Here is a 15414-nt window from a genome sequence, read left to right as displayed (position 1 = left end):
AATAAATACCTAAAATAATTGCATTTTTAAATCAAGGAAAAAAAAAACTCAAAGGTTGACAACTTCAAATAGTATTATTATTATTCATCTTATAGCTAACATGAATTATAGGGAGTCAAAGTAGCTTACTTTTTGACAACTCCACAACCAATGAAATGAAACCATTGCACAAATTCCGTGTATTAAAGTTAAATTGTTGTTAAAAATATAATTATTTTAATTGTGAGAGAAAACCAAACTTCCAAATGTTTTTCTATCTATAACAGGCTTGTTTGTTATCACTTATAAGACAAAACTTTATTATTTTTATATTTAATATGAGATAGGAATTTTCTTAATATTCTATTAAATAAAATATTTATAATTTAAACTTATTTAAATACATGTTTACTATATTGTTTATTTTTATTATTATATTATTACAGGACTATAATTTTGAGATATTGGCAAATTGTAAAATTGTTTCGTTTTTTTATTAATTTTAAAATATTTTTTATATTACATTGTTTCCGCTCAAAGAGTTTACCCATTTTTTTCTTAATGAGTTAAAATACATATCTCATTCGACTCACACTATACAAAAATTCAAACCTATTATTCATTGTACCAACTCAAATTATCAAATTTAATTAAGATACCTGCACCTATACAACAATTTAGTTTAAATTTTAATATTTTTTTCCTGAGAGGATTTGATCTTATAAAATAACCTGAAATTGATAACATAAATAACCTAAATGAATAAATGGACACTAATATTAAAAAGTTCTGTAACATTAAACACTTTCTATTTAATAAGTCATCTTAATAAAAAAGCAACATATATTTAGAAATATAATAGTAATATTTGGCTGGAAAAGCCGACACGCATAACTAGTTGGGTTAGTTAGTTAAAAAAGATAAATTAATATATTGAATAATAATTGGTACTTATAGCTAAATATGTATGAATCAAATTGTCCACTAATTGCATGCAACTTAAATGGATCAAGCATGCTAAAAAAAGTAAAACATGATTTTTCCACTGTACGATTTAGATTCGTAAGTTATTTTATTTTTATTTTTTTTTAAGAAAAAAATTTTAGATTACATAATTTGAAAGCTGAAAATTATTTCTCAATATATAATTTGAACAATATTTTTTTCAATTTTTTTAGAATACATTGAAATATAAAAATAACTTTTGAATTATATGTTTTGAAAGTCAAAAATAACTTTTAAATTACAAAATAAAAAATAATTTCCAAATTATACCATTCAAAAGTGAAAATTAACTTTTAGATTATATAATTCAGAAATATCTTTTACTTTTAGATTGTATAATTTAAAATTTTTATTAAAAAAAATACTTTCAAATTATGTAATTTAAAAATATTTTAAATTTTTAAATTATAGAATTTAAAAATTATGTATACAATTCAAATATTATTTTTTATTTTTTGAACTTAAAAGAGGAGAAATAGGAATTTTAATATTGATAGAAAGCAAGACAAAAAATAAGAAGGTGCATTAAGAATTTGCACAAATTTATGGTTTAGCCCACTTTTGTAGGGTTGGAGTCTAATAAGCCATCTGTGTTGGTTAGTCGTGACATCATAATCAATATAAAAATAAATAAAAAGGTTAGAAGGAATTAAAAGTTGGGAAAACACAATTTTTTTTAAAAAAACTAATAAAAGTCAAATGTGGTCACCTGCTTATGATAAAAAAGTATAAATGTTTTTAATAAAATAATTAGATTTATGTATTTTATTTATTTTATTGTTAATGAAAATATACGTGTCATATATATATATATATTATAATTATTTTTTGATTTAGTTTTTATCATTTAATTTTTTATTTAATTTTTATCCATAAATATTGTTGTATTGTATGGCCTACCATCATTCCTAGTCAGACCATCGGTCAGGCGACCTAAAGATAAGAGATCGCAGGCTGCCTACTACAGGTGGACGATTCTTTAAGTTATTAATGTGGTAATCCATCTAAAGTTTTTTGAGAAAACTCGCGATTGAACGGCTTTTGCATTCATTCCAATTGAACTTTATCTTTATATTTATAGAGACAACCATCAAGACGCACGATCCTCCGGTCGGACGATCGCTTGTCCTTTGATCGCCTGACCGATGGTCTGGCTAACGGTAGGCCATACAATACAATTATAAAATTATATAAGTAATATAAAATAATATTAAATGATAAATGATTTATATTATTTTTATATAAAATTTGTTGAATAAGAAAAATAATAGTATCAGCAATGATAATGAAACATTCACTTAATAAAATGTTAAAACGACAAAAACTTGATTAAAAGTATAAATATAAACGTTTATTTCCTGTACTAAATAAATTTAATATTGACTCAATAAAACAAAATTTATGAAAGCTTAATAATAATAAAAAATTAGATTAATTTTACAAAAGTTTAATAATAATTTAGAGTCTCGAACTGGAGTAGCGAAATGAAATTATTTAACCAATTAAAATTAAAACGTTTCTTGCTCAAAGGGACAAAGGAATTTGGTGAGATATAAAACTTTGCGGCATCAAAACCTTGCTCAACTTCACTACCTTACATAGAAGAAGAAGAAGAAGAAAACGAAGAAGAATTAGAATCGGACATGGAGTGTGTATTCGGATTGGTTGGAAATGGGTTCGCGATCGTGGTGGCGGATTCATCGGCGGTGCACAGCATCCTCGTTCACAAGTCCAACGAGGACAAGATCATGGTCCTCGATTCTCACAAACTCATCGCCGCTAGCGGTGAACCCGGAGACAGGTATCTAGGGTTAGGGTTTCCTCTCCCACTTTTTCAATCTTCTTCTTTTCTCTCATTCCCTTTCGTTTTAGGGTTCAATTCACAGAATACATTCAGAAGAACGTCGCCTTGTACCAGTTCCGTAACGGTATCCCTCTCACTACCGCCGCCGCTGCCAATTTCACACGTGGCGAACTTGCCACCGCTCTACGCAAGGTATCTTCCAAACCCTAGTGCCCATTCTTTTAACGTTCGTAGGTCCTGTTTCGATTAAGTAACTGCACGAATCAGCATATAAAACTGACTGAGCTTCTCCTTAGAGCTAAATCAATTTATGCACTTAACTTCTGTAGAAGCTATCTCATCTGATTCCCCCGATTTAGCTAATAGGAGCTTGATTCATTTTGCATTCCTACTCAGTGTTTATGGAGAAGCTTCTCCGAACAATGCCTTAGGCTATGCAATTAAATTGGTGTCTCAAATCTTAATCTGTCTTTTTGTTTAGAACCCGTACTCCGTGAACATCCTTCTTGCTGGATATGACAAAGAGACTGGTCCTGAACTGTACTACATTGACTACATTGCAACCCTTCACAAGCTTGAAAAAGGGGCTTTTGGTTATGGCTCCTATTTTTCGCTCTCAATGATGGACAGACACTACCATAGTGGAATGTCAGTTGAAGAGGCAATTGATCTCGTTGATAAGTGCATTATGGAGATCAGATCCAGGCTGGTTGTTGCGCCACCCAACTTTGTTATTAAAATTGTTGACAAGGATGGTGCAAGGGAGTATGCATGGCGTGAATCAGTCAAGGACACTCCTGTTCCTTCCGCTTGAGTAACTGTCCCTAATTTTCATCGGACTTCATTCCATATGCCTGTGTTTTTATCTTTTTACAATTTTTTTACTGGTTTTGTAATGTCTCTGAAAATCATGGTCTATAGATTATGCACTGAAGTAAGACAGTTTATCATTTGAATTAATGTGAACGATGACTAGTTCTCTGCCAGAAATGAATTTATAATGAGGTAGTCTTGATTTTTATGGATTTGGATACTGGGTCTTCCTTGTCTTTGCTGTTGTGGAATGATCTTTCAAGTATTGTATTCACCCGAGGATTTTAGTTATTTAGGTTGTTGGGCAATCTTACTTAGCACAGTAAAGTAGCAAGTTATGCAGATGCAGTCATGTTGGAAAATCATTTGAGAAAAGAACTTAGATAACTCAGCGGTAATGGAGTGTGTGTATATGTGTGTTAATAACATTCTTTCTTTTAAATATTGTTAAGAAATTAATATGCTTGTGCATTATAGAAAATCCCACTTTTATTTTCAAATAATAAGTATAAATTTTAAAGTAAGCAAGGCCGTCGCCCCCAACAATGACTAAGTCTACCATTCTGGCTTTCCGCATCAAATTGTATGTATTATTAATAGAAACTAAATGAATACTACACGATCCATTTAGTGAATACTATACACAACCCCTTTAGATTTCCAGGCATTGAGTGATTTCCACAAACTAAAAAAATGTATAAATCCATAGTGAATCTGTTTGTATCTGAATGATTTCTCCAAACAGCCTCTGCATAAGCTTTAGGATGCTGAGCAGGTGAAGAGGAGAATAGTTTACCTTGGGAAGTTGTTCCTTTAAGGCAGGTAAAGAAATTGTGCACTTGTTCATTCGAGAACTTTTGGGTTAGCCATGATATTGGAAGTAAGAATTTTTTGGCCTAGAAATGATAACGTATGGCAACCTTCCAATCACTTTATAATATTATGAAGAATTTGGTTGTAGCACCTTCATGGACATTTCCCTTCATTTCATTAGCAGAATTGGTGGTTTGCAATGAACGAAAATAGTATCCTCTAACATTGATACTACATATTTTCCTTAGAACAGGTATATTATTTGCTTGGAGTAAGCTAAATCAATGCCTGAGAAAGTTCTTCAAGTTGCCAAGGATTTTGTGTTTGAGATAGTTTCTTGAGATGTTGATTTGCTTGGTTGCTATTGGATTTAGCCTAATTATTATATCGTCTACATATACCAGTAGTGCTACATAACCTGGCCCCAATTCGAAATTTTAAGAGATGAATAATTAGATTTAAGATTGAGTAAGCATTGGCCAAGGATAGCCGCTGAAAACTTGGTAAACTGTTGTTTAGAGGCCTGACTTAATCCATAGATGGACATGTGTAATTTAGAGACTGTATTATCCACCTCAACCTTCTACGAGAGAGGAAGATCCATATAGACTTTCTCGAAAAGATTGCCTACAAAGGCATTCTTGATGTATACTTGAAGTAACTGCCAGCCTTTTATTGCTGCTGCCAAAGACAAGAACCCTTATTATGGTTAATTTTACAACTGGTTTGGTGGTCAACTTTACTGATCTATCTGCAACTTATAAAATTTGTACCATAAGGTTGGACAACAAACCATGTATTATTTGTCTCCAAGGCTGATAACTCTTCTTGCTTTGTTACCTGCCATTTAGGAAGCTTGGCAGCTTAGGGATATAAAACAGGTTCATGGGTTTTGGATACTTGCATCCCAAAAGTGGCAAATTATCATAGGAATTGTGGTGAAGTTATAGGACAGTATTGTAGTGGTAGTTCTGGAGGTAAGTTTGGGGTTTTTTGCGCCGGGTTGATATTCTAAGAGGCTTGCCAAGTGGTCCATGTAACGTTTTATACTGCCCAATTGGTGTGTTAGGCTGTTTTGGGTTGCTGGAGCTGTATGAGTTGTAGTAAAAGATTAGAGAGGATCAGTAAAAAGATCTGTAACATTATAGGGTTGATGAAAATTGTCAAAATGGAAATGTATCTTTAAAGAAGAGAAAATCTTGAGATATGAAAAAGATTCTTGGTCCACATTATAGCCAATATTCTTTATAACCAAAATAGGTAGCCGACAAAGATTGAAGGTAATGTTGGCAAAGCAGGGCAGCCGTAGACCGTGGAGTCCATATACAGGCGGATCCTTCGATAGTAGGTGATAAGGACACTTCTGAAGCAGAACTGATGTAGGTGTTCGATCGATGAAGGTAGTAGTAGTTCAAAGCATGTACCCCCTTGAATAGAAATAAACAGACCAGTCCACATTTAAGAGTTGCTGGTACTTTATTTCCACCAGATTGTTCTGTTAAGTCATTACTTTTCACGGGTGAATTGGTGTTATATCCTTTAGACCAGGTAAAGTCAGCGCACTAGATCAAAAGGTTGACAAGAGAAATGGTCAGTTCAAGCAAAAAGGTACATGTAGTATAATGACTATTAGAAAACCATACGGAATATTAAAATTGAATTTTTAATGCAGTATTACTAGTTTTATTAGAAGGATGACCAAATCTAGCATGTGCTGTTAAACCTTTGGTGACATTTTAATGAATGTATTACAAGAAACTGAAAATATTGATTGAAGGTGACACAAGGTGAAACACGTAATTGCCTTGTTACAAATCAAGTCACCTTTGGCATCATCTTCAAGGATGGAGTATATAGTAAAGGAGTGGACAAGCCTCTATCAGAACTATTTGCTTGAATATAAGACGTGTCAAATTTTGATTCGGTAACACGACATTTAATTTAAAGTTCCCCCTTATTAGAGTGGAAATCACTCGTATAGATGCAATATTACATTGCAGATTTTATATCAAAAGAATGTCAATTAATATTATATTCATATGTATATTAATGGAGTGAGTAAAATTTAAAAATAAACCAGGATTGTTAAAGCCTGAATCCTAGAATATGTTATACAGGAATTATTATCATTGGTCGTGCTCTCACTAAAGCAGGAAGCAAGCAAGAGCATCAACAGGACTTTACTTAAATCGAGTAAAGTGCTAAATTGATTTGAAAATTATCACAGAATTTTTTAACAACTTGCACTATAGAAATTTTAACCAATTACCACAGCTTATTATAATATAATATAATTATAGTTATAATTTTTAGGTACCAAAATGACATGAAAAAATAAAACGAAAGATCATAATCGATTAGTACACCATGATAACCAAAATAACATCAAAATTTGGATGAAGTACAAATACCGATAGTCCGGGACACTTATCACTGAGCAGTACGTTTTAATTGACGAATCAAGGATAGAATAATTTCCTTAATAGCATTTTGTCGGTACAAAACCGTTTGAAAAGGAAATATTACTCATTTATTTAATTAACATTTAAAAATAATTTTCGTTGGACCAAAAGATAAATATAAATAATAAATTTATATACATTTTAGGGACATGATAAAATGGTACGATCCTGATTCAATAGAAAAGAGCATTTTAGAAAGCTCTACAATTGGTTAAGTAAATCTCTAATTTTAATTTTGGGAATAATTTGCTTGGACTTTCGAGTCAATTAGGTATTTATTGGATATTGGAAGTGTTACGTCGTCAACCCAGAGACATTGGAAGAAATAAGGCATTCTAACCCAAAAAGGTGGCGCCAGAAATCGTAGGATATTATCGTTCGATCCAAATTTATGTTTATGCTCAAACTCGTTAAATATGATTGAAGCTACACGAAGCCAAAATTATAACCCTTGCACTGTGGTCAAAACTGAAATGAGTGCAAAAAATCCTGATCCTATTTTGAAACTAAAGAAAAGTGACAACTTGTTAATTCAGCCTCTGCTTACTCTTGCTTCTTCTCATCTTTGCCTTAAATCTTGATTTCGCCATCAGAGTCTGTACTGTATTTGCAAAGTTTCCAACAGCCATTAAGACCAACAAAACCCCGCAAAATATTACCTGCCCAAGAATTTCTATTATTACAAGTCTAAGGCTAATCTAGGCCAAAAAACATTATTGGATTTATTTGCTTCTGTTCCAATCAACAAATTGATGAACCAAGCGAAGTAAGAAAGCAAACACAAATAAACTAGTACCTGCCACTCAGAAACAACCCCAACAACTGCAGTCCGGAGCAACAAAAGTCCAACATATGCCTCAAATCCCTGAACCAAGATAGGAGCACAAATATATTAAGGCAATGACTTTCAGAATGTTAATAAAAACACAACAATTTGTTTTAAAGCAAATTAACACAATATATGCTTCCCAAATAACATCTGTCACACAACACAATATAAATCATGAACATTATAGGAACTTTAATATCAAACAAGAATATAACTAGTGTAACGTATATCATAGCAGCCATGTTGTTACCTGCAACGTGAAGAGTATGGGACACAACAACCACAGTTGGCCGTCCACGCCAGCTGTTTCCCCCCACACAACATCCATCCTCTTAGCCTAAAATAAGAAAAACATATATCAAAAATTATATATCTATTTTTAGACCAACTCTTTAACTACAAAAATAATGCAACAGGGAAAAAAAGGAAATTTTAATCATATGATTGTAAACAAATTTGTAAAGTTATGACCAGACTTATGTAACAGGAAATAGTGAGTCAAAGAGTTTGTGTGATGGCGGGCAAAATATAACTAAAATAGGAAAGGAAATACACAAGTAAAGAAATAGTATTTTCAACGCTGGCACCTTTCCCAGGGCAATACGAGTGTAAAGTCTTTGGCGTTGATATCTATTTTGCAAAAGCATTGCAACTCCTTGCATCATAGCCCACTGTAAGAAAAGTTGTACACCTCTCTACATGCATTGTTGAAACATGAATAATAGTTACAACACGATCAAGTAAAAGGAAGAAAAATCTATATTCACAGGCGTAGGAACTAACCTGCTTTTTTGCACAATCAGGCTGTCCTTTAATCTCCCAAGTGAGACTTACGAGGGCCATTATCATAGCACAATAATGATGATATATCCACCTGTAACCGCACAAAAAGTTTATTTGCCAAAAGATTCTCTTCCATGTAAACCAATCTCAACACTCCACCCTCCCCCAAAATGTCATGCGAGGGTGACCACGCAAACTAAATACGATTCCTCTCCCCTTTTTTTTAATTTCATAGAACATGGGCAAGGGGCGTCTCGTTTGTAACTTTCTCTCCAGATGAGGAGAAATTTTAGATGGGAATTGAAATTATCAAGAAATGGAAGATACCATCTTTACAGAAAATGTCAAAGAAAAAATTATTAGCTCTTAGTGTTATACTTGCTTTGTAAAACAGACATCAGAACGCACTAAAAACCAAGCTAAGAAAAGCTGTTGTGCAAAATATAAGAGAATGAACCACAGAATATCTGGCATTTGACAACATTCAACTGAAACCAAACACCAACCAAAATAACAGTTCTGGAACACTATATTCTGCTAACCAGCAAAACCTCAAAAGCAGCTGGAGGAAAATGACCTTTAAGTCAGATGCACATATTCAACACTCTACAAATAGTGCAAACAATTAATTTATCTCTAGTATGTACAAGCTACCTGACAACAGAAAAAAATATATTCCAATTCGTTAGATAGATTTTATAACACTACAAATTTCAATCGAAAGTACCTTCTGATGCCTACACATGCGTCAAAGAATCAGTGTTAAAAAAGTCCTAGTGTATCACAATACCAAGACATCAATTTAGTGGTTGCTTAAGCTGTTCACCAAGATATTTGGGAAGGTTCAAGAATATGTGACCATTAAGGTGGACAATACAAGAGATGGAGATCTTGAGAAATATATGTAAATAGCAGAGAGATGGATACATACAAATATGTATATATAGAGAGAAGTCACACAAGTGAGAACACTAGACTTGATTATTAGGGGAAATGAGAGCAATGGATATAAACCATTACATTCTATTTGAGGGGTCAAGAATCAACAAAAATAAATGCATTTAACGTTTTACGTGATGTGACTACTAATTAACATTTAATCTTAACCAATTAAGTGCACTCTAAATAACAGTCACATTCTTAAAATGAGAACTGTTATATGTGTGGCTGTGTGTGGAGAAATCAAATTGTACCGGTGTGAATAACTTTGTTAATTTTATTGATCCAACAGTTAAATTATAATTTCATATCATGATGATTATTCATCTAAATTTTTGTTAAAATTGAACTATAACAGGGTGATTAAATGAATCATATTCTAGTATATTTTGAAAAGTAAACGTTATATTGATTTTATTCATATAAACGAGGCATCAAATAATTTATATCAATATAAAACTGTATATATCATATTTATGTGAAAGGAACTTTAATCTAAATGTTAGTTTTGAAAAACTTTGTCCAATTGAAAAATATTGAGTGGTGTAGTGTTTGGTAAAAGTTATATCATTGTAATTTGAGCTCTCCCCATGTAATACGTACATTCATACACACACACACAAACATATGTATATACATATATGTATGTATGTACGGGGAGAGATAAAATTATAGGGATATAATCATATAACTTTTATCAAATGTTATACAGTGAATAACTTCATAACTTATATCAAATTCTGTCAATCCAACTGTTAAGTTATAGTTTCATATATTATCCATGACAAATTTTGTTAAAACTGAACAATAATAACAAAGTGATCAAGATGGTGTAGTATTTTAGTATATTTTGAATACTATATTACTTCAATTTTGATCTATATAAACGAGGTATCACATGATTTATATGAAAATAAAATTTTGTATATATGATCATAAAATTGAACATATTTTAGTGTAATTTCTTATAATCATGATTATCCATGTCAAACTTTGTTGAAATTGAACAACAAGAAGGTGATTAAATGATTCATAGTGTAGTTTATTTTGAAAAATAAGCCTTACACCAATCTTGATCTATATAAATGAGGCATAATATAATTTTACCTTTGCATAAAATTTGTATATATGATTTCTTTCAATGGAAAGTTTAATCTAACAGTGAGTTTTGAAAAAAAAATGATCCAATCTAAAGATATTGTACAGAATAACATTTGGAAAAATACACCAGTGTAATTGGATCTCTCTCCATATATACACACACACACATGCATACATACATATGTACATACATATATGGTTACCTAATAGCTTAAGTTAGGATAGTTGGTTCACGTACAAATTGCAAGGTAAGCACAATAGCACAAGATGAAAATACTGCAAAAGAACCAAAATAATGGATCCCTAACCAAAATTCTCTTAGGAATGGAATCGTACTACTGTAGTACCTTCCATAGAAATAAAAGAAAAGAGTGGTGAAGAGATAAATTAAGTAGAATAAATCCAACAGTAACATCCACAGCCACACTAATAAAACCATATTTCCTCTTCATCAGCAACCTACCTTCACACTAGGGAAACTTCTATGACTCAATATTCCTAAAGCTTAATCCTTCCTCTATAATAGGCTTATGGATTACACACACAACCCAACTAATTAAATAACGTCTTCTACTATCCACCACAGCACAGCCAAGTTGTAGAGTATGAAGGGAATACAGTTTTCAGTCATTTGATTAAAGAACAACAAAGCAACGAGCATGAAGCCAAGAACCCAATACACATTAATTAACTATTATCCATGCAAACATTGGGTTTAATGACTGTACCAAGGACGAATATCACTTCCGTTGACTCTCAAAATGTTCTCTCGCAATGCCAAACCAGTGTAAAGGAATAGCAGCCAGGCCTGATCATGACAATGATAATACTCAATGACAAGTTACCAACAAATATTTCATCATGTAAGCAGGTAAATATACTAATATAACATCAATCAAGATCAATTTTAAAGAAAATACCTGGTACATCTGAACAGGAAAAGCTGGCAAGCACCCAGCCCAAACCCAAGATCTTAGAATAAGCAGGGTTGACGGAAAAAGCAAGAAAAGCAGGGCAGTTCTATCCTGAACAAAAGAAGTATCATTTTCATAAATGTTAAATATTTTTCTGTGCATGGCAACAGGTGTTTGTGTGAGGCATGGCTGTAAATGGCAGAATTTCAATGTGCAGAGCAACAACTTGTGTTTCCAAACATTTGATGATGCAACCTTTTAATGCTGATTTATGAACTTTGATTCCCATCCCCATCCCAATTAATATTGTGCTTCCTCACTTATTTGAGCTTTACCATTTTCCAGCAAATCCACTGTCATGTTGTGCTTTTACCAGCAACTCCTGTTCCGTTCAATCTTTGTTCTGAAGATTTCATAAGGCTTGAGTGTGCTCTTCATGACTTCCTACGTTTTTTGTGTCCTCCTTGAGTTAAACTTATTTAAAATTTAATGCTGTACTCCCCGTGTTCCTTGACCGCCGTAGTTAATTAATGTGAATAATTAATGAGTATTTCTTCAATGTTGGCTAATATTTTGGTTTTTGAGCATTTATATGATTGTGGTACCACTTATTCATATCCTATACATAATCTTTGTATGGTGCTCACCAACCTAATCTCTATCCTGTTTCTAGGAAGGCCACTCAACACCGCTATCTGGGACCAACAACTATAGCACACAGATTTAACCAATTTCATGTCAACCATGCTATTTTCACGCAACACCTTTTCTTTCTTTTGTACAATAGTCATTTTAATGCGCAAAAACTCTGCAAGGATAAATAAAAGAATTGTATACAAAAATATGAAATCAATCAAGCATGCAATTTCGCACAACCACAAGACAAAATTCGACATCCTCCACAAAAGGATTTCAACAAGCTGCATGCCGCGACGGTGAAACAAGGACATCAATCAAGATGAAAACGATAGGAAAAACATAACTGCTTGAAAAAATCCTACAGCACAAAAAAGTAAAAGCGTGGTCTGAAACTAACTGTAAACAATTTTTGACATAGCCATGTAATTGCGTGACACAAGGAAAACGGCAAATGTTTACAACTAAAAACGGTGCATGAGGAGAGAGGGAGGTATATGAGTACATATTTATACCCTGTAACTGTTGTATTCTTCTTTGACCTTGAGCTGAACATCCTTCTTGGAGGCACGCACGTTGATAGGTCCAAGAAACATCCTCAAAAAGCTTCCTAAAGCAATTTAATTCGAATCGATAACATAAATCACATTACATGAAGAAAAAAAAAACAGTTGATTGATTACTATAGATGCGGAGAAAAGTTACCTTGTGCATGGCCAGGAAGAAGCGAAGAAGCTTCACTGTCGACGATGATGCATCTGGCTCTCTGCAAATCTTCATCCAACTGCAACCAAACAGAGAGATCCATTAAATGACGGAAGCAGCAATTGAATTGTGAGAGTGTTTGTGTGTGAATTATCAATTAACCTTATCGGCTAAAGACGGAGCGATGAGTTTGTTGGAGAGAAGAGAATCGAGAGAGGAACGGAGCGAGTGGATTCTGGAATCGACGAGACGAACACGCTGGCGGAGAGGTTCCTCGTCGGAGGAAACTTTAGAGATGTGCGCAGAAACTGCTTCCTGAACCTCCTTCGCTTCTTCGATCACGCTCGCCACTGATTCCTCAATCGACGATTCTTCCATTGCAACCACCAGCGCAAACGCTCTCCCTCACGCTCACGCACCCACCCTCACTGATACTGATACTGACACTGATACGCACGCACACGCAACGCAACAAACAACTCCACACCAATCCAATCTTACATTTTCCCTTTTTATTATTCTTAACTGTTAAGCCTCACAGTTCAACCAATTGAAACCTAATTATATACTCAAATACTTCAATTCAAGCAGCATTTCCTATTCCAATTTTTCTTAATCTTGAGTGAAAAAAAAAAATTCTATACATGTTTTATAACAACAATAATAATAATAATACAGTTTTACAAAAACATAACTAAATTTAATAAAAATGATTAATTAATTAATTAAGTGGATCCTTATTTATTAAAGCATCCTCGTGACACTGTATTCTTTTGGAAATGCTTTTTCCTGCTCCATGCGATTTCACATGCTTGGATTTTGTTTTATATAATTTTTTTTGTGTGGATGTGGATGTGTTCTTCGATCTGCTTAGTAACTGGACAAAAATATTGAACCAAAACCCTGTTTACGGCAAAATACAGATCAAGCGCAAAAGAAAATAACGATTAATTGCTGAAATAATCATTTTTAATAGCTATTAAAATATTTAATTTTTATTTAGTTTTTATAAAATCATTTTTCGGAAGTCTAAAATTTAAAATATTTTCTTAGTCCCAACATCTACTTTAGAATAAAATATTTTTTATTCAAAGACATAATCAACAAGTGTTACATAATTATAGGAATAAAAATAATAATTTAAATTTTAGAGGGACGAACAAATTTAGAAGATAAAAATATGTTTCAGCGTAATTATAAATATAATTATAGTAACTTTAAGTCATGATTATTTATACTTGTGAGTATTTTTTATTGAGGTTGTCTTTACTAGCTTATTGTTTCTCTAAATAAATTCTAGTGTGTGCAAGATGATTAATTAATTAATTTCTAAGTCATGATTACATATTGAATACTTTTTAATATATATATATATATATATATATATATATATATATATATATATATATATATTCTAAGTAGAAAGTAAATCGAAATTAATGCAAAAATGATGTTTTTATTTCTTGAGAAACTGGTGCAGAATTTCATTCCTCGTGTTTTCACATGTTTCAATTTTGCATGTGTTTGACATGCAAGTGTCCACCGTTCAATTTTAACCGATAAACATGTAGGTTTTGAAGTGAATAGGTGTTATAATAGATACACTCCTATAACTCTAAATTGTTTTTTTTTCTTTTTTTTTTTCAAGATCAATTACATAGATCATAATTAATAATTACTGTCTTAAAAAATGTACAAAATAATTTTTTAAATTCATAACTAATTATCACACACATATTAAAAATATTCACAAGTATAAAGTAAAAAGAAAAATATACTAAAATTGATATTTTCTCGGGCGATTTGTACGAAGTTTTAACATGAAAATAGTTCATGACTCTAGTAAGCCAGTGTATTTTAATAAATACGTCTTAAATAAAATTACTTTTTTGCGTTTTACAAAAGCATATGAATAAAATGATGAAAAAGAATAGTAAGGTTATAATTGTTTTTTAAAAAATGTTTAATAAAATCAAACATGCATTAAATCCACGAGGAAAGGCTTAAAAAATGTTTAATAAAATCAATGAAACATCTACCGTTGAAAAGGTTGTTTGAGGACTGGTAGGAATCGCACCAACATCTACAGTAGTGCATAGTGCCGGATACTTCAGTAATGAAAAAATGATGAGGGAATTTGGTAGTTGAGAGTGATTAAATCACCACTCAAAGATTACTTCAACTAATTAAACATTTAAAGATTACCTCATCTCATTAAGAACAATGAAAAACATCCAGCAAAGTTTTAAAGATTACTTAAACTAATTAAAATCTTTGTTTACCTTACCATATTAGGCAAGACAATTAACCTGCCTGAAAAGAATTCAAAGACTACAATCTTAACTCTTTTAAAACCATGCGAAGGATTTTACCCTTTACATTACTATCTTTACTCTTCTAAAATAACGAGTCACTTTACGAAATCAGATGCAATTATAGTAATTCATTAAAACTGTAATACAATACATGCACTAGTATCTTCTCAATGATATTTATTCGACGCACAATTTTTTAAAATCAAATCAAATCCAGAGTCCCATGCTTAACAGTTTCAAAGCCTTTTCTTTGGACCAATATTCAATAGTGATAATCCCAATTCATTTTATATTCTTGTTGCACTATCTGCTCCGA

The 15414-nt window shown here is 32.1% G+C and overlaps 2 protein-coding genes across 2 annotated transcripts; one reads left to right on the top strand and one right to left on the bottom strand.

Moving 5' to 3' along the window:
* The first annotated feature begins 2500 nt into the window (after positions 1-2500).
* On the top strand, positions 2501-3819 carry LOC114189872 (proteasome subunit beta type-2-A). Its single transcript, XM_028078593.1, has 3 exons — positions 2501-2785; positions 2857-2980; positions 3270-3819. Exons 1-3 carry the CDS (start codon positions 2628-2630, stop codon positions 3600-3602), a joined length of 615 nt encoding a protein of 204 aa, XP_027934394.1. The 5' UTR covers positions 2501-2627; the 3' UTR covers positions 3603-3819.
* Positions 3820-7192: 3373 nt separating this feature from the next.
* LOC114191787 (transmembrane protein 120 homolog) lies at positions 7193-13358 on the bottom strand. The gene is made up of 10 exons (XM_028081180.1): positions 12946-13358; positions 12784-12862; positions 12594-12688; positions 11449-11553; positions 11257-11336; positions 8489-8579; positions 8293-8400; positions 7956-8042; positions 7673-7741; positions 7193-7535 (listed from the first exon to the last, which is right to left on the bottom strand). Exons 1-10 carry the CDS (start codon positions 13159-13161, stop codon positions 7404-7406), a joined length of 1062 nt encoding a protein of 353 aa, XP_027936981.1. The 5' UTR covers positions 13162-13358; the 3' UTR covers positions 7193-7403.
* Positions 13359-15414: the final 2056 nt, after the last annotated feature.

Source organism: Vigna unguiculata, chromosome 7 (genome assembly GCF_004118075.2).
Source record: "Vigna unguiculata cultivar IT97K-499-35 chromosome 7, ASM411807v1, whole genome shotgun sequence".
NCBI lineage: Eukaryota > Viridiplantae > Streptophyta > Magnoliopsida > Fabales > Fabaceae > Vigna > Vigna unguiculata.
Note: the sequence above shows the minus strand (reverse complement) of the source record. Positions and strands in the feature narration are given on the sequence as shown.

Bases quoted from the DNA above. Each gene is read 5' to 3' on its own strand.
- LOC114189872 (XM_028078593.1), top strand. From the start codon at position 2,628: ATGGAGTGTGTATTCGGATTGGTTGGAAATGGGTTCGCGATCGTGGTG. The intron at 2,786-2,856 runs GTATCTAGGGTT...CTTTCGTTTTAG, and splicing joins AGCGGTGAACCCGGAGACAG to GGTTCAATTCACAGAATACA. The intron at 2,981-3,269 runs GTATCTTCCAAA...CTTTTTGTTTAG, and splicing joins TTGCCACCGCTCTACGCAAG to AACCCGTACTCCGTGAACAT.
- LOC114191787 (XM_028081180.1), bottom strand. From the start codon at position 13,161: ATGGAAGAATCGTCGATTGAGGAATCAGTGGCGAGCGTGATCGAAGAA. The intron at 12,689-12,783 runs GTAACTTTTCTC...AAATTGCTTTAG, and splicing joins TCTTCCTGGCCATGCACAAG to GAAGCTTTTTGAGGATGTTT. The intron at 11,554-12,593 runs GTATAAATATGT...TCTTTTGTTCAG, and splicing joins AAGAATACAACAGTTACAGG to GATAGAACTGCCCTGCTTTT.